Below are 24,352 nucleotides of genomic sequence, written 5' to 3'. Positions count from 1 at the left end.
TTCTAATTTCGTCTTCAACACGAAGTTTTCTGAGCAAACAAAGTACCCAAAATGCATTGTGTGTCGCTTTCTCGGTCAGGGGCGTTCCTGACGTGACGTCACGTCAAGAATCGTCACCAACTCAAAAACAAGACTTCCTGAATATTCAGCGCGAGTCTTCAAATGTAAAATATAGCAATTTGCTGTGGAATCTTTGTAAAATACGCTTAGTAGAAGTCATTTGAAGCGATTATACAAATTATGGACACAACTTGTCCGCAGGCGTCGGTTGTCCTTTCAAACCACAAAGCACTGAAGCCAACTCGGAGCAAATAGTTTCTTTTTAATTCAGCGTAACTTCGCACTGACACACTTTTCATTTGTCACTTTTTTTTTGTAGCCACACGTTGAATCACGACACTTTTGGATGCAAGTGGGAATGTATCAAGTATCATAGAGAAGCGTGAAAATACCTTTCTTGCTATTCTTTAAGGTGCCACAATAAAACCATCACCAAATGTCACAAATTCCAAAGAAAATCATTCATTATAAATGACCGAGTGAGTGTCACACTTTTTTCTTCTTCAAAAAAATGAAATGTTAACCTATATTCCTTTTTTTTTCTCAACCCAACAGTCACTAGAAGGCGTTGCAGCCACTGTACAAAATGTTGACAGTAATTAACGCATTATTTCAGATTGATTTTGACATTAGATATAATGTCCAAATTGTCTAACATGATCAGGAGGAAATCAAAAGGATTGAATCCAATTTTGATGTCAAAAACAAACATTTTGAGGCTACAAGGTTGGTCCTCAGTGTCCAACTCGGGGCCCGTGGAGGAATTTTACGCAGCCCACTCCAATGTAGAAATGCAAATTCAGAGAGAAAAGAAAATCAACGGTACAAACAGGTTTAAAACATGATTAAAGGACAACCGACACCTCCGTACAAGTTGTGTCCATAATTTGTAAAATCACTTCAAATGACTTCTGCTGAGCGGATTTTACAAAGATTCCACTGCATATAGCTAGATTTTATATGATACGGAAGTTCTTCCATAATCGATTGCAAACATTTATGCTTTCCCCTTCAGAACTCTGAATCATATTCATAACTGGATGAGTAACAAGAAAGCAACTTCTCTGAATCTGAAGTCATTGTTTTGATTCTAGGGCAAGGCAAGACGTCCTGACGTGACGTTACGAACAAGGGGGCGTGGCCTTCTGAAACTGGCCATTTCCGGGTTCATTTTGAAGTAGTTTTGGGATACTTTAAGTCATTTTTATTGATGTTTTGCATTTGACTAAAATATCAGCCAGAGTGTTTTGGATATTTTAGATGCTATATTTTTTTTTCTAATGTCAGTTAGGAAACAAACAAATAGTGTCGGTTGTCCTTTAACGATAATCTAAAAAAGGCACACAGTCAGAAGTATGTCTATTAATTAACAGCACACTGCACATGATCATTTCAGTATACAAGCAAAAAGAAAAATGTCCGTTTTTTTTAAATGGTGCAAAACCCAAAAGCATTGCCATTTTTTTTGTTTCTAAAATCTTTTACTATTCTGGTAACATTGACATCTGCGTTAAAAAGGTGCTACAATCAAAATACTCCACTGATGGCAACTGTGTAGATGAAGATGGATGGCACTTAGGAAATGGACACTAATCTCCACAAAAAATGGAAAGGAAACGGCTGCCCTTGTTGAAATTGTGATATTATTAACTATTCTATGCATCTGTTGGCAGACAAAAAGAAGAAAAAAAAATCAAATGGAACAAAGTAGAGGGTCTGCTTTGTCTCCTGGCAGGCAGCGTGCTTCAAGATCCAAAAATGAGGCCCTGTTGATTGTACAGTACGCTAAGGGCTAGCTCTGAAGGCTCTCGGAAGGCTACAGCAGGATTGCGCGTTTTCTCCCTCCCTTGTTCAGCCTGGATTTAAAAATAAACAATATCCCCATATTTCTCCCCAAAAATTATTAATAAACAGTGGATGTTCGTTTGTGGTGGAAGCCCCGAAGCACCACTTTCGAGAACACTTTCGAGGCCATGTTACACAAGTACAAGCATGCAGGAATTTCCTTTAAAGGAAAACATTGTTTTTAATTCACAAAAAAATGGTGTCGGTTGTCCTTTAAAGGTTTTGTTTTGGGTGTAGAAGGGAATGAATGAAAACCATTAATCCACCCTCCTCCTCCTTTTTTTTTTAAAGTGAGCTCCTTGATAGGCAAAGTCAAACAAAATGGACGCCACAGAGGGTTAACAAACCAAAATGGATGCCACCGTGGATAAGGAACCGTTACGTTAAAAACACTTGAAATATTCATTAGAGTTAAAAAAACAAGTCAAATAAATTAAAGATTTTGAGATTAAAAATTACATATCAAATAAATAGCCGATTATATGTGGAAAAGTGATAAATGGGAATAAATTAAGATCAAATGTGCAGCACTTTGTGGTACCATCTCTGCAGGTTTTGCCATGATTTGCTTTGATTGTTTTTAAATAAATTATGAAAAAGTAAAAAAAAAAAAACTTGCCCGTGTCATGTTTGCTGGGGGGGGGGGGGGGGGGCAAACGCACGACCTTATAATGCTCGGGAAAGTCCGGAAGCAGGAAGCAGGCTACTGATTGGCTGCCGCGCCGAGTGTGCAAATTGTCAAACGAACGGAAATTCCGAAATTTCGAAACCAAACAAAGATTTTAAAATCGGAATAATTTGTCGGCCACTCGGGCGGAGACGTTTCGTACGTTGTACGCCCGACGTAAAAGTTGCACGCCTCGGGCTTCCGGGCAGACGTTATTTCAGAGACCGGTAATACCCAAAGTCTTCTTTTACCTCACACCAAATGGACTTTCTCCTCCCAATCTAGCGGGGACCGGTCCTCTTCCAGCCGGGGGCCCGGGTCCAAGTCTACGGGGCCGTCGGCGTCCGCTGGCCCTCTATCGCCTTCCCGGTCTTTCTCCCCCTCGGTCGCTCGGTTGTCCAACTCCAGCGTGCTAGGCCTGCCGGGACAGGCGTGCGGTGGGTCCTGCCGGGCGAAGGCGGATTGGGCGGCGAATGCCTCCGGGGCCGCTTCGGCGAGCGCATCCGGCGACGAGTCGCTCTCGGTGGTGGGCGGCGAGGGGATGAGGGCCAGACTCTGAGGGTTGTTCTGCGGCGTGATGTTGTGGTTGAACCAGGCCATGATGTTGTCCAGCAGCTGGGCGCTGGCGGTGGGGTCCAGGGTCTCCAGGCTCTGCGGGTCGCTGGGGGTGAAAGGTCGCCCCGGCGGGATAATCGGCGACAGCAGCAGCGGCGGCTCGGCTTCCGGCTCTGGAGACGGCAGGCACAACCGGGCGGGCGGGCGACGGAGAGCCTGACGGGACGGAGTCTCCGGGGCAGCGTGTTCGGCTTCGGTCGGGCGTGCGCTTGCCTGGCAGTGACCCTGAGGGTCCGAATGGCTCCCAAATTTCATAAGGCTGTCCCCCAGCTTCAGCAGCTCGGCGCTGAGCGGGGGAGGCGGAGGAGGGAGGGGCAAGGCGGCGGTGGGCGGAGGCGGCGCCGCCGAGTCTGTCCTGCGGGGAGGGCGCGGGGGGTCGGGAAGAGACAGCGAGCCCCTCCTCGCTCCCGGAGGGTCGTCACCGGGGTCCCCCGCTTGACCCCCGGGGGGAGGCTGTAACTCGGGGCCTCGGTCTCGTCGAGACTCCTGCAGGGACAGCTGGATGGCCAGCAGGATGTTGGGGTCGTCTTCGTCCAAGGAGCCCAGCGTTCGATGGCGGCCTTCACTCCCATCGAGGCCTTCTGGAGGAAAAACAAGAAGGGCACATTGAAACTCAAGACAACAAAGTTCTCGTACTTTCTGGTGTACAAGCAATGAGTTTCATTGAAAGTTTTCTCTATACAGTCAAACCTCAGTTTTCGACCACAATCCGTTCCAGAAAGCTGTTTGGTTGATAACTGCAACCTTTCCAATTATAATCTATGGAATCAATGTCTGCTTTTTCATTTTATTTTTTATCGTGATTGAATACAAACAAGCCTGTTCAAAATCGAACGTTTACCCGAGGATGATGCGTCCGTCGGTCATAATGAGACGCGACACAAGGAAGTGACGTAGAAGGAAACGGAGAGGAGTCGAGTGGTGCATTCAGGTGCGCTCAGTTTGGTCGAGAACCAATTTTGGGTTGCGAACATAAAAAAAACCATTTTTTTTGTCGAAAAACCAAAGCGGTCGAGAACCGAGACCTTCGAAAACTGATGTTTGACTGTATAAGGCACACCACATTATAAGGCGCTACGGTAGACGCCAGGGTTACGTTATGCACCTATTCGACGCTGCTCTGCTCAAACGAATGTCAACATAATAGTCAAATTTTGCCTTTGTACTTTTTAATGTCAAACACCAAAATAGAAATTGCAGAATAGTATAATGTGTGATATTTTCTCACATTTACTTCGTACTTTGTACCGCAAGAATAAAATGTGATTTTTCAGTGAAAAAGCAAAAAAAATGTGCGGGTAAATATAAATCCATAATATGCGCCAAGATAAAATGTTTATTTGCTGCAATTTGGAATTGCCAATGCTAACCGTACGCATGTTTTTAAACTAACATTACTGCCCCCTAGTGGCCTGGAGTGGAACAGGATCAACCTAAAAACACCCTGGCAGACAGACGACTTAAGGACTGCGTGTTTGTGTGTGTGTGTGTGTGTGTGTGTGTGTGTGTGTGTGTGTGTGTGCGCGTGTGCAACATATGTCGGACCTGTGCTGTCGCTTCTCCTGCTGCTCTCGGGTGTATTACTGCTGCTTCGGAGATTGTGCAGATTCAGCATCTCTCCCCTGCGCCGCGCTCGATGCCGTCGGCGATACTGAATGTCAGCCAATTCCTGACAAGCAACAAACGGACATTAAGTACATTTTCGACACACTCGCATAAACAAGAATAGAAATGAAACCCTACCTGTGACGCTCGGTCTCTTTGGTCTCCTGCTCCCAGCACAGAGTGTCGACTGCCCATCTAGGACACACACACACACACACACGACTGCATTTAGCATGAGGGGTTGGATCAAAGTTGTTGTTCTTCTCCTGGTTCATGTTCTTTGGTCTAAAAAAATAGTCAATTTCATGTAAATATTCTGCAATAGACTTCAAACATCACACTGCCATTGGTCGCCATACAGACAATCAATCAAAATTCAAAATGGCCTTCAAACCCAGAACCTCTTGACTGCAAGACATGCGTGGCAACCACGACTCAACCGTGCTATAAACGAAAGCTTGGCTTTACCTCAGGAGAAGCGAAGCCCAAGTATTCCCAATCCCAAGATCCTCCAGCGTAGCTGAAACAAAGGATTATCATGAGCGATGCTCCAATCAAAGTTTCTGTTCATGAAGCATTTTGATTTGAGTTTTTTTTTTGGGGGGGGGGGGATGGATTCCATACTTCCTGCGCATGGGCTCGGGCGAATCGTTGGGCGCCACACCGCGAGCCACCGACGCCAAGAACTCCTGTCGCTTTTGCTGAACCAAGCGGGCGGCGCTGATGATCTTGTGGGACGGCGTCCTCAGGTAAGAGCGGTTCACCTTCTGCGCCAGGTCTTCCACCACCATCTCCAAGTCCGTCTGGCGGCGAGAAAGACCCCAAAACGGTGGGGAAACTTACCACTTGTGAATGTGTCTATAGTACAAGGTGGCAGGAAATGCCGCTAAAGCCTAAATACGTCTAAGAGGCTAAATCGGAAAGCGGTGCAGTAAATACTGTTCAAGAAGTATGTTAGCGTAATGGATCTCGATTAAGATCTGAGCTCTGTGTCTCAGAATAAGAGTTGGCTTAATGTTTGCCAAATGAGTCAACAACCTAAACTGATTTAAAAATAGCTAGCTAGATAGATAGATAGCTAGTTAGATCGGGAACTCGCTAGCTCAATAGCTACCTCAATAGACAGTCGGCTTGCTAATAATAATAAAAATACATTTTATTTCTAAGCGCCTTTCAAAACGCTCAAGGACAATTTACAGTCAGGGGATAAGAATTTCTTTTGTGTGCGGGTGAGCAGCGGCAGCCATTCGCGCTAGCGTTCACTCTCCCCGGAAATAACACAGCAGCAAAGTTATGAAAGAAAGAAGTAGAAAAACAAAATACAGATAGCTAGCTAATAGACAACAAATAGATAGCCGGCTAGGTAGCAAGCCAGATAGCTAGCTAATAGAGAGCAAATAGATAGCCAGCTAGGTAGCAAGCTAGGTATACCTAGCTAGTTCGATAAAATAGCTAGCTAGCTCGATAGCCAGCTAGCTAGGTGGTTATATAGATAAATAAATAAAAACATAAATAAACACACATGAATAAAAAACTTTTTTTAGTTTCTCAACACCAATGTTCCTAACCAATGACCATAAGGGATTGAAGAGGGACATTTTTAAAATGTTTTGTCAGTCACTATTCATTTCACATTATTTAAAATTGCATTTTCTGTGTACCTCTTTCTCTTCTTTATTTATTTATAATTGTATTTTATTTATTGCATTCTATTTGTGATTGTATTTTATTGATTATAGCACCTATGCTTGTCTGTGACTGTAAAGTGTCCTTGAGTGCTTTGAAAGGCGCTTCAAATGTAAAGTATTATTATTATTATTATTATTACTTTACAACAGGGGGACAATTTGACAAAACTCAACCCCAAAATCCACCCCAAAAAAAATCCACTTTTTTTGTACCACAGCAAATGAGTCGGATAGGCCCGTTTATTAATCAGATTTTCTTTAAGGGAGCAAATCAACTGTCATATTGAAATATGGATTGAGTAAATTGTACCTGCATGAGTTCAAAGATCTCCTTCTGCGTGCTCCCCTGCTGCAGAAAAAAGCCGTACGGGTAGGAACACTTGAGCACGCGCCGCGTCTTCAGCAACTCGCTCACGCCGTCCTCGATGAAGCGCGTGTCGGGCGTGGCGCCCTCGCCTAGCAACAGATGCCGAAAGGAATAGGGCATTCATATTTTGTCTTTGCGACCATGCGGTAGAAAAAACTAAAAATCAGCTTTTCTGACAACTGGGAAACACATACTTCATGTCACATGTTGTTTTTGAGTTGGTGACGATTCCTGATGTGAGTGACGTCACGGAGGGAACGCCCCTGAGCCGGGATAGCGACACACAATGCATTTTGGCTACTTTGTTTGGTCTGAAAACGTCGTGTTGATGGCGAAATTAGAAGGAAAACACATAAATAACACCATGGTGAATCGTGTGTTGCACCAAGACTACTATTTGATACTAGTCGACACAAATTCCCAGCAGACAAATCAGCCCATTTCCGACGGAGCCATCTTGGGCGCCATCTTGTGCATTTTCTGGGACGCTACATTGGAGTCCAGACTCCTCAAAAAGAGACGGAATGACTTCTTTAATCAATTGCAAACATTTATGCTTTCCTCTTCAGAACTATTTTAATCATATTCATAACAAGAAAGCATCTTCTTCAAATCTGAAGTTTTGATTCTAGAGCAAAGCAAGACGTCCTGGCGTGACGTCACGAACAAGGGGGCGGGACCTTCTGAAACTCGTAATTTTGGGACACTTTAACTCATTTTTATTGGAGTTTTTCATTTGACTAAAAATATCAGCCTGCGTGTTTTGGGTATTTTAGATGCTACAGAACGTTTTTCTGATGTCAGTTAGGAAACAAAAAAAATTGGGTGTCGGTTGTCCTTTAAGTGAAAACCACTCACGGCTAATGAAGGCTCTGCTCAGCTGCTCCATCTTCTCCTTGGCCGTTTTCAGCAGTTTCTGTTCCAGCTTAAAAAAACAAAACAAAAAAAAAACAAAGAGAAAAAATATTTAACAGGACAAAAGTAGATGGAAACACCACTTATATTGAAATAAATCCATTCTGTGTGTGTTTATTCATTTATCCATCTAACCAGCAAGCTAGCGAGCTAACTATCTATCGAGCTAGCTATCCATCGAGCTAGCTAGCTATCTATGAAACTAGCTAGGTCAAGCAAGCTAACTGTCTATTGAGCTATCGAGCTAACTCGCTATCTATTTCTTGAGCTAGCTATCTAGCATGTGTGTGTGCGAGTGTTGGGCCACCTTATAACTGTGCTCGTGGTTCTTGAATCGGGTGTAGTAGTGCATGAAGCGGTCGAGCTCCTGGAAGCTTTTGTGCTTCTTCTCTGCCTATGAACAAACATTTTCAAAACGGCACAATCATAAAAGATACATTTAATTTTAAATTGTTTTTAATTTGACAGAACCCAAAAATATATTAGAATTTAAGTCTTACTGCATTTTCGAGTTTAAAAAATTGAGAATGTATTTTTTTCCCCACAAATAATATATATATATATATATATATATATATATATATATATATATATATATATATATATATATATATATATATATATATAATATGTGTGCATAATATGTGTGCATAAGCACTCAGTCATACAGGAGTGGTAACCAGCACAACTTTAGTTTGCTGACAAAGCTTTGTGGATGAGGAGCAAAACGTCCGACACCTTCAACGAAGTACGGATGACGGTTGAAGACACCTTTTCATCCACAAATAAATACTCTTAGAAAATACCAGACTATTGCACGATTTTTTTTTGTTTTTGAATAATAAAAATTTCCAATACGCACAATCTATAAAATATTTAGAAGCAATACAAGAATGATGTAATAAAAATATTATTTTTGTCTGCTCTCAAACAGAATACTGTATATGACTGAAGTTGTATTTTACTCCAGAGATCAACTTGACAAATTATAGATTAAGATAGAACAAAGCTATAATTCTAAAATATAAAATATGTTGGAAAATATATACCAAGTAAAAAAAAATAAGTTGAAATCATTGGATATGACCTTATTTTTTCATGAAACAGCCAGAGATAAACAAGATTAAATAAATAAAAATAAATAAGAATAAATAAAAAAATTAAAAAAATAAAATACATTAACTTTCCTAAAAAATTAAAATAAATAAATAAATGCAAAGATAGATAAAAAAAGACACCATAAAATAAAATACAAAATAAAATATAATATTAACAATAGTCATTGACATATGATTTGATGTCATTTTTCTTTCTTTGGCTGAGTGAGCGTTTGCACCTCGACAGTCATCTCTTTGGACTGCTCCTCCAACTGCTGGATGACCTCGTAGCGCGTGCAGCGGTAGTAGCCTCCGGTCGACGAGCTGTGCTTCTTCCATTCCTCCAGGCAGATCCAGCAAAAGTCGTATTTGCACTGTTTAAAAAATAAAATAATAAAAATAATAATAATAATAATAATAAGCGTATGCAGATGTGTGATGCGCGTTTTGCTTTATTCACTTAGGCCCACCTTGGCACACTGCATGTGGTTGCAGCCCTCGTTCTTCTGAATGGGGGACTTGCAGTTGGCACAGGGCTTGGAGTTGGACAGCAGCCACAGGCAATTTGCGGCATCCTCGTAAGCCTCGCTCACACCCGCCACTGCCAAGCCAACACACGCAGGCATTTGAATGGTCACAGATCAAGGTACGTCGCCGTTTGAGGACTTACGCTCCTCAGGCTTCATCTCGGTGACTTTTTGGAGCCAGTCCTTCCACATGTGACAGTCGCACGGTTCGTGAGCCTCGCCAAGGCACTCCCTTAGGCAACGATTCACAAGCGAAACGGGGAAAAAGATCAGCTTCAAAAGCTGATGTTGACTTCAAATCTCGTGGACGAAATGGGAGTTTACCAGCAGAAGAGGTGGCCCTTGCCGCAGTCGACGGCCGGGGACGGCAACAACGGGAAGCCGTGTGGGTCGCTCTCACCCAAACCGGGCCGGGTGAGACGCACCGCCCGCTCACAACGTGCCGCCGGACACCAGCGGATGGCCGGATTGTTCTCCACAAAGGCCTGCAGCCCAGGAAGAAAGTTGGACAATGCGAAACAGAAACTAAAGAGTCGGAAATATTTCAGACTGAAAATCCAGTTCCATTCCAGCCCTGTAGGTGGCAGTCAAGCATCGGGGACAAATTAAAAAAGGGGCCAAATTCTAACATTTATGGGGCCGATTTAACTGGATTGTCAAAGCATACAAAACTGATCAAAATAAGACAAAATACATTGATTGGAGCATGATATTTCCAAATTGCTAATGAAAAAAAAAACATGATTTGACTAAAATCTATTTTTCTAAGACCTGTATATTAACAACTATAATTAAAGGCAAAGAATTTATTCATACATAAAATAAACAAGCTTTCTACTTTCTTTAGTTACTGCACAATCAATCCTGTGCTATTGTGATATAGCTAGCTACTTAGCTGGCTATCTATTTGCTATCTATTATTAGCTAGCTAGCTAGCTATGTAGCTGGCTATTTATTAGCTAGATGGCTGTCTCGCTAGTTAGCTAGCTGTCTGGCTGGCTAAATATTCGATATCTGTTAGCTAGCTAGCTATTTTTCTAAGCTATTTGACGTAAAAGCTTGGCCAAAACAAACATGCGAATCAAACCTCTGAAGATGGAGGACACTGATTCTCTGTGGCGATCCCTTGAAGGGAAAAGCCCAAAGGAAAAGAAGATTGTTGTTTACAAAAGACAATTTGAAGTTTTGGTTTGGACTTTCGCAAACTAAATTTGCTTTCGCGAGCCGAATAAAATGAGGTGGTAGGACAGATTTGGCCCCCGGGCCTTGGCTTTGACACCTGTACCCTAAAAAGAATTCCAACAACTTTTCCTCACTTTTCTATTTCACATTTTGACAGGCTGTGTCAGGAACAAAAACGTCAAGTTTGCTGTACATAAAAGTAGTCCAAACTTTTGAAATAACGCCTTGGAATTAGCATATTAATTACTTGCCTTGATATCAAACTGCAGGTAACGCTGGTCCATTTCTCGGGAGACCACACTTTCGATGACGTGCACGGGGACCAGCTGGTAACACTCGTAGGCGGGGCAAAAGATGTTGTGCGCGTCACCTTCCTGGATCTTTATATTTAGGAACCTGAGATAGATCAACAAAATGTTTCAAGATGTCAATGTCAGCTTTTTTACACACAAACACACACACACACACACACACAGACACACACACACAAGGGTCGAGTTGGAACGTACCCTTCCCAGCAGGCCCGGCAGAACTCGTGGCCGCAGGACATGTCCACGGGGTCCTCAAAAACGGAGATGGAGCACAGGCAGATGCCACACTGCGCACAATTGGAAACATTTGGATGTTGCAAAGCGCTATATGAATCAATATGTATCAATATTGTATCAGTATTATATCAGTCTCCGTATTGTATCAGTATTTTATTGTATGTTGGCATGTTTGAGGCATTTTACTTCATTAGAATTCATTAGATGGTGCTTGAAATGATTGCGGGTATTTTCATTTTTTTAAATTCAGTTTGATGTAATTACTTTTGACAAGCGTGTCACAATTTAAGTTTGTGTTGTTGCCTTTTTTTTAAAGAAAAACATTGGGGAAAAAAAGCTCTGAAATATTGCATAATCAACATAAAAAAAGTGCTATTTTCTTATCATCCGTAGGGCCATCCATGAATACCAAAGGATTAAAATACTAAACAAGAATGTCTTACCGTCGCAAGTCCGTCATCGGCGGGCGTGAGGCAGCTGTCCGTCGGGGAGGTGAAGGTGAGCATGATGGGCGAGCGCGGCGTGCGGGGAGTGCGCGGCGAGGGCAACGTGTCCCAGGCATTGCACCCGCTGGGCGGCGGCGTGGGCATGGCCACGCCCGAACGTTGGCAGCAGGTCTCGGCGTCCGACATCCACGCCTCCAGAAGCTTCTCTCTGTCCCAATCTGGACAAGGGAAATGATTGAGCACAGTAAAAAAAAAAGTATGTAAAATAAAGAGATACATGAAAACAAACAAAATCAATAAAGAATTAAGTATGTAATAAATGCATAAATAAATGTTTAAATAAATGCTTAAATAAAGAAAGAAATGCTTAAATAAAGGGTGCGGGAGTGTACCGTGCGCTCGCAATAAGGCCTCAGCAGTGAAGAGGGGTGCTTGTAACATGTCGGCCGTCTCCACGATGAGCATGTCCTTCAGGCGGCGAAGGTCTTGCATTTTCAGGCCCTCATAAGGCTACGAGAAAAGAGAAAGAATTGACGTAATACTAGAAGATAAAGGGAAATATATTGGTTACATGATTTGGGACATTTTTCTCCCCGTCTTGTCGTCACCTAACAAATAAATGATTGATTCGGAGTAGCCGATATCCACGCAAACCATTGCCCGCTCACCTCTTTGTGCGGCAGGAGCTTGATTTCGCCACGCGCTTCCCCATCCGAGTGCGTCGCCGGCGTCCGCGACTGCGGCCAAGTGGAGAAAACCATCTGCGACTCCAGGCTGAGGGCCAGCTCGGTGTGATGGTGGCGCTCGGCATAGTCGCAAGGTGTCAGCTTGTCGTCGTCTTCGATAAACAGATCCGCCTTGCTCCGGATGAGCAACTGGAAAAAAAACGTGGCGGAAAATGCACGTCAGGTTGCTTTGAGCTTGGCGAATCAACAAGCGCCGCCGTGCAAATTGCAAAAACAATCACCTCCACGCAGCTTTTCATGCCCGACGCGGCGGCATAGTGCAGACAGGTGCTACGCCGGTTGTCGGTGGCATTGACGTTGGCTTTCTCGTACTGGCCGCCCTCCAGACGAGCCCCCGTCCAGCTTAGGATCATCTGGGAAAAGAAAACACTTAAAGGACAACCGACGTCTCCGGACAAGTTGTGTCCATAATTTGTAAAATGGCTTCAAATGACTTCCACTGAGCGTATTTGACAAAGATTCCACCGCATAGAGCTAGATTTTACGTTTTAAGACTCGCACTGAATATTCCGGAAGTCTTGTTTTTGAGTTGGTGACGAGTCCGTACGTGACGTCACTGAAGGAACGAACCCCCCTGACCGAAAAAAAAGGACACATTGTAGCAGTCCTTCCATCACGTCAATGCATTTTGCTGTGCTTGTTTGGTCTGAAAACGTTGTGTTGCACCTAAAAGAGCCAGAAGAGGGCGACCAAGCTCCATATAAGGAATTTATCAGCCTGTGGAAACGGGCTGATTAATTGGTTGCCATTTTTTGCCTCTTTTTTGGTGATACATTTCCCGCCCCCAGATACCTCAAAATGGCACAGAATAAATTCTTTAATCGATTGCAAACATGTATGCTTTCCTATTCAGAACTATTTGAATCATATTCATAACTGGATGTGTAACAAGAAAGCATATTATCTGAATCTGAAGCCATTGTTTTGATTCGCGAGCAATGCAAGACGTCTTGGCGTGACGTCACCAACTGGAAATGCCCAATTCGTAGCTCAATTTTTTGCAGATTTTGGACACTTGAACTCATTTTTATTGGTGTTTTGCATTTGAATAAAAATATCAGCCTGTGTGTTTTGGGTATTTTAGATGCTATCAAACGTTTTTCTGATGTCAGTTAGGAAACAAAAATGTGATGTCGGTTGTCCTTTAAAATGTGGTTGTGTAAGCTCTTTTTTGAATGTTGATTTTCTGTCGCTCGCACCTGCAGACAGTCAGAGCGTCGCTGCTCGTCTCGCTGAGGGCGGGCGAGGCGCGGCGAAAGCGCTCCCTCGGGCAACAGCAGGATGAGAGGACCTTGGCATAACACGTGGAGGCACGTCTCGTTGTGCACGTTCCGCTTGTTGGGGTTCCCTTCTTTGCTGAACAAGAAGGACCTGCGCGAGGAAGAAGGAAATGCAAAAAACCTGAAGATGGACATCATGTTGTTACGGCAACCGGGGATGTTTCTGTTTTGCATCTTCCAGGTAATTGACAGGTTAGATGATTTTCGGGAAAAGTAAAATTCACAGATATGAAATATTTGCCATGGAGCCTTTTTCTTTGACCCCGAGAGAAAAAGGAAGTAAAAAAAAAAAGGGTGGCGAGAATATCTTATATCGCCAACGTACGTACGTCATGGTGATCAACCTCGACAGTTGAGTAAAATATTTCAGCAAATAAAAAACACATTTTTCAATTAGAAAAGACTTCAACTAAATACAAACTTACATATATATTTATATATTTGGCTATTTTCTCATTAAAAAAATATATATTTGGCCAGAAATCTGAAAGCTCACCTACAACCCCATTGAGGACAAATGGATAAAAATACATAAATAAATAAATATGATAATGATAATAATAATAATGAAAAAATATATGTCTTTTGTTATCTAGGTTTTTTTTAACTTCAAAATGGCACTGCAAGAGTGGCTGCCTTTACAGCAGCTCCTGTATTTTTTTTGCTGTTGTGAAATGTAAATTTCTTCACTGTTTAAATAAATAAAATGAAATGAAACAGAAGAAAATAAATGAATAAATAAATAAATAAATAAAGTGGAGATGTCAATTTCTCCACTGTCTAAATAAATAACATGAAATAAATGAATAAATACATAAATAAACAAAATGAAATAAATAAATAAAATGAAATAAATGAATAAATAAATGTCACATGAAGTAAACAAATAAAATAGATAAATAAGAGGAAATAAACAGAAAAAAATAAACAAATAAAATCAATTTTTCGACTAACTTTTTTAATAAAAATAAAACGTGTCATGCCTCATTAAAACTCATTGTGACAAAACCTAACATTATTTTTCTACATTCATTTTTTTTAATGTGCAATGGCAATTTTTTCGGCAGATTTTACATTTTTTTTGTGTTTTTCTCCAGAAAATTAGGAAAAAAATATGATACAACTAATTGAAAATAAGGGGTAGGATTTTTTGGGGGTAAATTTAATAAAATGGTTTTACGTGTTCAAATACATTTTCGTCAAGTCAAAAAGTTTTCCTTGAGATAATACCTGAAGTGACTTTCGTTGAAAAGTGCACCAAATGAACCTGCACATTCATAAACGGATAATCCTCATTCATTCAAATATCAACAGCTTACAAAACTAGCGATTACCCATCAACCCGCCATGACCCCCCCAAAAACGCCACAGAGCAAAAAGCCCCTTTTACCTGAGCAGCCGCGTCATGGCATGACGACACACGTAGTGCAGCGGCGTGTTGTGCTGGTATTGCTCGCCGTACGAAGCGTTGGGGTCCAGGCCGTCCCTGAATTGCGGATTGCCCTCGTACAACTGCCAGGCCAGTGCCTCGTCACCGCCCACCAGCGCCTTCCGGAACTTGGTGGCCGCGTTGCCCATGACGGCGGCGGCGGCGGCTCACCAACACGGGATTGTGTGGCAAAGTCCTTCCTCCTTCCGCCTCCTCCCCTGCTCAGGAACAGCTCACAACTCACACCAACATGGCTTGGTGGCGGTCCTGCCTTGCCCTGAGAAAGCAACAGACAGATACAGAGAGAGAGAGAGAGAGAGAGAGAGAGAGAGTAAAAGGGGCGTCATCAGTGATTGGACGATGTGGGAAAACGATGAGACGGATGCGAGAAGCCGGCGAAGGAAGAAGCGAGGTGAAAATAGAAGATGGAGGCGGCAGACAAAACACATCAATCTCTCAGCCGTGCATGTTATCCTACCAGAAAGACTGGGTGGGGTGAGGTGCATAAAAAAAGAAAAGACAAGAGAAATAATTATAAAGAGTGGCATGTGAGAGGTCGGGCTGTGGCTGTAAATTAAACAGGATCGATTCTTCTTCTGACATTGGTGAAAAGGAACATGTACTCATTACCGCCAATGGATTTGCATCTATAGCACTCTCTAGATGCACACAAATTGTGTGTGTGTGTGTGTGCGAGTTGGGATTCTTCCAGACAAAATGGTGCAGATCACAGATTGACTGTCTGCAACAGGTGTTTCCAACATGTTGGTGCTAGAAAAGTGGATAGTATTTGTCTAAATTAGATGTAAAATTGATGCTAAATATCTATATAGATTGATTGCTATCTAGATAGATCGATTGTGATTTTTCGCACTTTTCAAATTGGCCAAATTTTTTTTGGGGATATATGTATCTCGATCTATCTAGCCAGCTCTAGGATGCATCTAGAGCTGTAGAGCTAACTAGCTACTGCTAGGTAGATCTAGTTAGCTAGCTAGATCGATAGCTATCTAGGTACATCTTATTATAATTATACTTCAAATATACACAAAAAAAAAACTATTAAAAAAAGCCTGCAAAGTCGATGTTAAAGATATTTGACAATTTTTAAATATAAATGTACATTTTCAACCCAAAACACCGATGTGGGACAAAGAGCTGCGACACACAAAGCTGCCAATTTGCAACAACAGTCAGGCAAGGAGTCAGAAAAAAAAACACTCTGTCTTCTTGTCACATGTATGGAGCATCATAATCACCATCTTGAAACGCTGCCTTGCACTCCATTTCCTGGCGTCTTCCCCACCTCTCTGCAACAGTGTGTGTGCGGAGGGTATCATTAGAGTGTTCGTCCTACGGGCCATCTGTCTGGCCTCTTACAAAGAGCCTCTATTTTAGGCCAGATTGAATAAAGCTGCGGCCTACATGTAGACCCCCTTTTCTTCTTCCAGGCCTCCCCCTTCCTCTAAATCTCATCCAGACGCCAGACGGGACACATACGGAACTTTCCCAACATGCTTGGAAAGTGTTTTGTTTTTCTTTTTTTTTGTGTGCATGGTAGTATAGTGAAAAGGCCAGTCTGTCTGCTTTACTTCCAGTTCACTTCACCCCTGTGTGTGTGTGTGTGTGTGTGTGTTAACTAAAAAAAGGACAAAAAAGTTTGGACATGCTGGAAGGGTCATTGGAATTCCTATGGCAAAAAATTGTTCCACCTGACCCGCTAACCTTAAAGGACAACCATTTTTTTGTTTCCTAACTGACATCAGAAAAACGTTTTATAGCATCTAAAACACCCAGGCTGATATTTTTAGTCAAATACAAAACACCAATAAATATGACTTAAAGTATCCAAAACCTACTTCAAATTGAACCCGGAAGTGGCCAGTTTTCAGAAGGTCCCGCCCCCCAGGACGTCTTGCCTTGCTCGAGAATCAAAACAATGGCTTCAGATTCGGAGAAGATGCTTTCTGGTTACTCATCCACTTATGAATAGGATTCAAATAGTTCTGAAGAGGAAAGCATAAATGTTTGCAATCGATTGAAGGAGTCCTCCCATATCAATTCGAGCCATTAATGACAGAAATGTAGCACCCAAAAAATGCAGAAGATGGCGACAAAGCTCCGTGGAAATGGGCTGATTTGTCTACTGGGAATTTTTGTCAACTAGTATCAAATAGTAGTCTTGGTGTAACACACAAAAATTCACCATTGCGTTATTTATGTGTTGTCCTTCTAATTTCGCTATCAACACGTATCAACACAGGATGGGAACAACTCGCAGTGCAGGGTTTTGATTGGTAGCCAAATAGTTGGTTAATGTTTCTTTCAGGATAACTTAGTAGTTCATCATTATGAGAAACATGTTGTTAAAATGTGATCATTGGCGTGCAAGAATGAATAAAAAAAAACCCATGCGAACAACTCAAACCAAGCAGGAAGTCGCGCAGTTGCATAACTGTCGATAAATTCAAGTATTTTGCAATCAGAATCACTTTCACAGTCTTGATTTTGGATGAATAAAAAACAGCAAAATTCATTTTACATGCTTTTTGGTCAGAAACTGTTGTTTTTACATGTTTTATGACTCCTGCCTACACTCACAGTAGCATTCGCTGATCAGCCCTCTTTACCCTCTGCTACTGATAAAAGCGATCCAGAACGTTTTTGTTATTATCTTAATCTGTTGAAGCACCACCTTTTGTTAAGGGACTCCATCTGCCAGGGTTACGTTCATTGGAATGAATCTTCCATTTTGTGGTTTTGCTTTATCAAATGCGCCAGTTGATGGCTGGTTACAAAGTTGCATTACTCCTCTAAAGTAAAACTTTAGCCACTTCCACCCTTTGACGGGCACTATAAAAATCTGTACGTAAAGTATGTAATTTCAATTCCATGGTATGGACAACATTTATTGTCCACATATGTTAACTTTGCTCATCTATGACAACAATGCAAAACAATAAAATGAAGTAAACTTCCACTAGATAGCACAAGATAGACTGACCCGGTTCTGTACCCCGCTGCCATTCAAACGACAGAATAGGGGCTTTGTGTTCAACTTAACACGGATCTCAATGTTTATTTGTGAATAAATTGAGATCAGCGTCCACTGTAAGTCGAATTCGTTTGTTGATTTTAGATTTTTTTTAGTGTGTAAATGAAAATATGTCAATAAAGATTGTGAAACACCGATGTTAGCTTTTGGATATGAAGTCACACATTGTTCACATTGCCGTTTGTTTGGCATTCACTGACAAAAGTATTTTAATGATCGCCTTAGATAAATAAAAGGGAACTGTTAAAAAGACTCGTGGTGATGCATAAAAATTAATTCAATTACTGTAACGCCTCCCTAAAGGTGTCACTCAGCACTGAGCCTCGCTGTTCCATATTCCATATTGCTGTTCCAAGATGGCGCCCGAGTAGGCAGCCTCAGCAAGTGCTCTCATGAGCCTTGCTTTTTTTGGTCGTTTTTGTCTTGTTTTGTGTTTTCTTTTGTCACTTTGTGTTGTTGTGCATCGTGTGGAACGGATACAGATTGTTTTTCAGCATTTTTGACCATGACATTCATCAAGGAGAAGACTGTGCTGAGCGGTTGCGCCTTTTCGGCAGCATGAATATGCAAGTACTGTTTTTGAATGGGAGGAATGTCGGAGCCATTCGACTGCCATCGCTGGACACCAAAGGGGCCATTGTGCTTTTTTGCGCCTGTAATGGGCAGCATCTTCACAGCCCCGCTTTGTTTAGCGGAAAGGTCAGTGCTGTTGGACAGTCTGCGGCTGGGTGGATGCATGGCTTGAGGAACCCGCGATAAGAAGAAAGGAGCGTCAGCGCAGAGCGCCGATGCGTATGTGGAACTGTTGCGGCTTGGAATTGAAGCAGATTTATGTGGAACAGGGGATGTGAGATAATCTCTTTTCGTCAATGGATGCTACAGCTGCGTGTTTGCTTTCAACATTTAGCTTGTAGTCGACGTGCACATTCCACCATGATGTCCCTGATCCACTGGTGGAAAGACGCTTTGATCCTCTCCTCTTTCATCTAGAACTGCTTCATGTCATCACAAAGAGGGTACAGCAAGTCCTGAAGAATGAATGTCTCTTTGTGTCTTTGTTTTGTCATATTGTCTCTATGCTGTCATATTATTTGTTATTTAGTTTTTTTTTTTGTTATTTTGACTTCAAGACGGCGCCGCGAGAGTGGCTGCCTTTCCAGCAGCTCATGTATTTTGTTTTTCTACTTTCATTCCTTTCATCACTTTGCTGCTGTGAAATGTAAATTTCTCTACTGTGAGACTAATAAAGGCATATCCAATCCAATCCAATCCAATCCAAGCTCTGTTAATGGTTGCAAGGTTGCAAACCGAACACATGACCACAAAAAGCAATAAACAAGTCACTTGGTTGGATCATAACGTCAAAATTATAACGACTTGTTTACGTGATGTATTGTCAAAAAAGTTCATTTAGCTGGCGCGTTAGCAAAACCATCATCGCAACATATGCTAGGAATTGGGTTAGTGACGATGGCGGTCAACCGGGGACACAAGTCCGACAGTGAAGCGCCTATCCCGGGGTGTTTGTCTCCACGCGGCTCCGCGCCTTTGTTCAACAAGCCAGGGGGGGGCAAGCCCGTGAGGTAACCCGGAAAAGAGACGAGTGCTGAAACTTGCTAGTTAGCTTCCAGATGCTAAAAGCCTTTCGACGTGAAATCACATCCGCCATCAACTCACCCTTACCGACGTTTTCACTTGCTCCACCGGGGTGTTGGACGCTCTCGCTGGGTCATAACGCGCCGTCATTCGCCGGAAGACATGATCCTCCGCTCGAACATCCTCTCACGGGCACGGGGAAGCCAACCGGTCGCCGGTGCCGGAAAGTGTTAGCGGGGTAACAACGGTGAGGTGGCTGTCGGAAGAGGGGCCAACTTGCGGTTGTTGCGGCAGCTGCTGGCGGTGGTCCGCTTGGTTCACTGTTGTTGTGACTGACCACGGGAGAATAACTAGAGCGCATGCGCAGTAGCTTCCATCTGTTTGGTCCACTTTCTTCTTCTACGCTCCGTGCGCCTCGACAAGCGAGTCCCGATTGGTACTTTTGACCTCGACTTAAGGGCGTTCGGCACAAGTCGATTTACATATTCATCGACACCTGATCTAAATATCCCCCCAAAATATGTTTTTAAATATTTTTGGATTTTCATGAGGTATTCGGTAGAGTGGACCAAACTCTGTCAAACGCTTTTTTTCAGAGGTTTATTTCCGTTTTACGTATTGTATTACGTCAAGACTCATGATGAATCAATTGTATTTCATTTATTGTATTCTATTTGTGATTGTATTTTATTTATTATTGTACCTATGCTTGTCTGTGACTGTAAAGTGTCCTTGAGAGCTTTGAAAGGCGCTTAAAATAAAAAAAATGTATTCTTATTATTATTATAAAATATAAAAATACAAATACAATTGTAGAGTTATGAGAATAGAGTTGGAATATAAGAAAGTACATCTATCTATCTAGCTAGCTGTGCTATCCTTGGCTGCATGCAAGGCCAGCAGCAGTGTAGCTAAAATAATAATAATACATTTAATTTGTATTATTATTATTATTATTATTATTTGTTTTATTATTATTTGTATTATACGTATTATTATTATTATTACAGGTGCAAATGTTTATGTTTTGGATAATTCATGGATGAATAGACGACGGATCCATAATGCTAAAGTAACCAGCTAGCTAGCTATTAGTTGTGTAAAGTCTAAAAGTGTAAAGTCAACCAGTTTTTTTGCCAGTTTGGAACGATAGGGGGCAGTAGAACACAAACGTTTCCCACACTGGGATCGGGTTTACTGTATTTCGGGAGTGTCTATGCAAATACACTGTACATGCATACATATTGTAGTTATTGTTAGGTTAAAATATTACAGGCTAATATTAGCATTTTACGGTTATCTTTAAAATTGTAAATATTATGAACGGAATTAAATATTGTCCTTATTGCGCAACGTCGTAACCTAACAATTGGCATGTTCGTTGTGAGAGAGATCACCAAAGAAATTTATTTCCTTCATTATGTAATAAAAAAAATACACAATTCAGATACCGTATATCGGATTAGAGATTTGCAACTAACGCATTTGCATAGCTACAAAATCTCAAGATAAAAGTCTTCCTCAAACATGAATGCATTTATGGTTATTTACGGCTGTTGAGTATGTTAGCCAAGAAAGCGCAAATACGTGTTGAGCAAAGGATCTTTTTTGGGGGGCAGCTTGCCTTTACCATGTGGTATAAATTGGCACACAATTCGGCAAAAGCATCAGTTGCACACGCTTATGAACGGGGACAAAGTGGAGGCTGGCAGCACAATAGTGTCAAGATGACCCTGAGCATGTTGAGTGTCACCTTATACTCAGGTGTGACATTACAGCGTGAGAAAGGCATGCTGGGAAACCTCACACAGGATCAGAACGCACAGAAGGAAGTTTTACGGATGGAAAAATGATACATAATGGTGCCTGGAGATAAGATATGTCGAGGAAAAAAATGTTGTTATTGTGAAGATTACTTTTTGTTTGTTTGTTTTGAAAACAGTGCAGCATTGACAGTGAAGTCAACTTACTTGACATCAAGCGGTAAGCTGGCAGGGAGTGGACAATTCGTAAACAAAAAAGGCCTGTTGGACTACGTTTTCTGATTAAATAATAATTTTTAAAGGACAACCGACGTCACTCTTTTGTTTCTTAACTGACATCAGAAAAACGTTTTATAGCATTTAAAATACCCAAAACACGCAGGATGATATTTTTAGTCAAATGCAAAACATCACTAAAAATGACGAAAAGTGTCTAAAAACTACTTCAATTTGAAACTGGAAGTGGCCAGTTTCAGTAGGTCCCGCCCCCTTGTTCATGACGTCACCCCAAGACGTCTTGCCTTGCTCGAGAATCAAAACAATGGCTTCAGATTCGGAGATGCTTTGTTGTTCCTCATCCAGTTATGAATACGATTCAAATAGTTCTGAAGAGGAAAGCATACATGTTTGCAATCGATTAAAGAATTTATTCTGTGAAATCAGAAATCAGAATCAGAATACCTTTATTCGTCCCACAATGGGGAAATTTGCAGGGGAAATTTGTCATTTTTTGTCAGTGAATATCAAATAGTTTTCGCTGCAACACACAAGGATTCATCATTGCGTTATTTACGTGTTTTCCTTCTAATTTCGCCATCAACACGGATCAACACGAAGTTTTCAGACCAAACAAAGTACCGCAAAATGCATTGCCGTGAAGAAAGGACTGCTACAGTGTGTCGCTTTCTCGGTCAGGCGCGTTCCTTCCGTGACGTGACGACTCGTCACCAACTCAAAAACAAGACTTCCGGAATATTCAGCGCGAGTCTTAAAAGGTCAAATATTGCTATATGCGGTGGAATCTTTGTCAAATACGCTCAGTAGAAGTCATTTGAAGCCATTTTACAAATTATGGACACAACTTGTCCGGAGACGTTATTTCCATTTATTTCAGTGGTGAGAATGGATTTGACTTGTAAGTCAAGGTACCACGGTGTACTTGAAACTAGCCAAGAGACGCCTGTTCCAGCGATAGCTTAGCAGTACAAATTAATATTGAAATTAAAAAAATGCCCTCTTCAGTCACTTTTCAACTATGCTCACGTTTGAAGGCGCGTGTGTGTGGCCTGGATTTGGACTTCCAGCCCATACTTGCACACATACTGGTTGAGCAGGTGACTCAGCCGATACAACATGGCAGTAGGTGGTGGTGGTGGGGGATCTCGGGAGGGTGTGGCGAGATGCCTCCAGCGCATTCCAGCTAGCGGCCGCACCCTCTGCCTCGCCGTTTGTGTATGTACCTGTTTGCTGTCTGGAGCCTCTTTTTTTTCGGCTTGTCACTCCCACTTGAAGTTTTTCATGTCGCCATGCTGAAGGGAGCCCGCCACATGGACGATTCGCACATTTGCATGAGTAACAGGGCCCAAAAAAAATACAAGGAGAGTTTTAAAACATAGCTAGTGAACACAGGTTCAATACAAGCGCAGCACCCTTGGGGAAATAGTGGCCTGTGTGTATGTGTGTTGCTGTCGGGAGTGAACATGGAACAGGGTGTGTTCAGGATGAAGGTCATATAAAAAGAGCTCGGAATGAGCTTACCTGCTTGCGCACTCATGCGTTGGCTGGCTTTGTTCACCTGATCAGTCCTCCAGCTTGACTGAAAGATGAGAAAACATGTTAAAAATGAGTCTTTCAGATCATTACATTAATAGATCACATAATGATGGAATTGGAAAACACCAATAATCATCATAATCATCCATTTCATTTATAAGCGCCTTTCAAAAGTAAAGAAAATATTTTGGAGAATTGTGTCCTTTATTTCCAATACAAGTCACCTGTCAAAAGAATCTTATATGAATTATTTTAATTAGATTCTTGTGAAAAATGACAACAACAATTCAATGTAATGTATTTTGGAGATAACATATTCAGATGAGGAAAAATATTCCAGTGATATATATATATATATATATATATATATATATTTAAATGACATTGATTACATTATCGGAGTGGTAGGATAAAACTAAAGTAGACCTGCAGTGAGTCAACAAAACTCTGTTAAAATAATCCATAGTGTGATTAGGGCCGTAAAGTGAGTCACTCTTCTGTTGTCCTCTGATGCATTTATCACTCACCTATTAAGCCGCAGGGGTGGGCACTCCTGGTCCCGCAGAGCCACCCTCCTGCATGTTTTCCAAGTCTCCTTGTTGTGACACATCTGATTCAAATGAGCAGGTTCAATGTAAGGCTTCCGCAGAGCTTGGTGCTTATCTGATTATTTGAATCAGGTGTATTGTAACAGGGAGACTTGGAAAACATGCAGGAGGGTAGCTCTCCAGGACCAAGAGTGTCCACCCCTGTATTAACGGGTAATAACAATGCAGTCACTATATAGCTAAGAAACCAAGCATTTGTGGACTGACGGATATAAAACTGTCCCCAAAGTCTATTTTTGAGTAGCAAACACACGCAGGCAACACAAAATACAATACAATACATATTGATTTATATATTGCTTTAATAACAGCTGAAGCTGTGAGAAAGCACTTAACGTGGATAGCTATCGTAATCAACATGAGACATGCATATGTACACTTTATAAATCCCTAAAAACGGTATTAATTCATCAAACTACTCCACAGAATACTGTATATACACAGTATAGATTTAGGAAGTTGTGGTTATGCCCTATGATAAATAGAAAATATCCTAATTATATATATATGTAGAGTGAACCAAAAAATCCTGTGACTGTA

At 41.8% G+C, this 24,352-nt stretch overlaps 1 protein-coding gene and 1 long non-coding RNA gene across 3 annotated transcripts; both read right to left on the bottom strand.

The window, feature by feature from the left end:
- Positions 1 to 302: 302 nt before the first annotated feature.
- ankib1a (ankyrin repeat and IBR domain containing 1a) lies at positions 303 to 20,039 on the bottom strand. Of its 2 annotated transcripts, none has more exons than XM_089023384.1 (21): positions 19,750 to 20,039; positions 14,979 to 15,294; positions 13,508 to 13,679; positions 12,530 to 12,661; positions 12,231 to 12,437; positions 11,955 to 12,072; positions 11,560 to 11,780; positions 11,078 to 11,166; positions 10,820 to 10,964; positions 9,711 to 9,871; positions 9,530 to 9,618; positions 9,330 to 9,460; positions 9,099 to 9,233; positions 8,070 to 8,156; positions 7,706 to 7,772; positions 6,791 to 6,936; positions 5,417 to 5,595; positions 5,261 to 5,312; positions 4,931 to 4,987; positions 4,733 to 4,856; positions 303 to 3,768 (listed from the first exon to the last, which is right to left on the bottom strand). In XM_089023384.1, the coding sequence occupies exons 2-21, from the start codon at positions 15,164 to 15,166 to the stop codon at positions 2,825 to 2,827; spliced, it is 3,444 nt and encodes a 1,147-aa protein (XP_088879510.1). In that variant the 5' UTR covers positions 15,167 to 15,294; positions 19,750 to 20,039; the 3' UTR covers positions 303 to 2,824. The 2 variants fall into 2 exon arrangements, with proteins under 2 accessions (XP_088879510.1, XP_088879511.1); XM_089023385.1 differs by having other exon boundaries at positions 19,756 to 20,039.
- Positions 20,040 to 22,150: 2,111 nt separating this feature from the next.
- Positions 22,151 to 23,851, bottom strand: LOC148883235 (uncharacterized). The gene is made up of 3 exons (XR_016118638.1): positions 23,732 to 23,851; positions 23,190 to 23,247; positions 22,151 to 22,960 (listed from the first exon to the last, which is right to left on the bottom strand). It is a non-coding gene; the product is annotated as an uncharacterized LOC148883235 (long non-coding RNA).
- Between the last annotated feature and the right edge of the window lie 501 nt (positions 23,852 to 24,352).

Source organism: Hippocampus bargibanti, linkage group LG20, assembly GCF_051943395.1.
Source record: "Hippocampus bargibanti isolate YZ-2025 linkage group LG20, ASM5194339v1, whole genome shotgun sequence".
Classification (NCBI taxonomy): Eukaryota; Metazoa; Chordata; class Actinopteri; order Syngnathiformes; family Syngnathidae; genus Hippocampus; species Hippocampus bargibanti.
The sequence above is the reverse complement of the archived record's forward strand: the minus strand, read 5'-3'. Positions and strand labels throughout refer to the sequence as shown.

Coding starts and splice junctions, on each gene's coding strand:
- ankib1a (XM_089023384.1), bottom strand. CDS start 15,166: ATGGGCAACGCGGCCACCAAGTTCCGGAAGGCGCTGGTGGGCGGTGAC. Junction 10,965..11,077: donor TGCCGGGCCTGCTGGGAAGG/GTACGTTCCAAC, acceptor GATCTATCTCAG/GTTCCTAAATATAAAGATCC. Junction 3,769..4,732: donor CAGGAGAAGCGACAGCACAG/GTCCGACATATG, acceptor TTTTTCCTCCAG/AAGGCCTCGATGGGAGTGAA.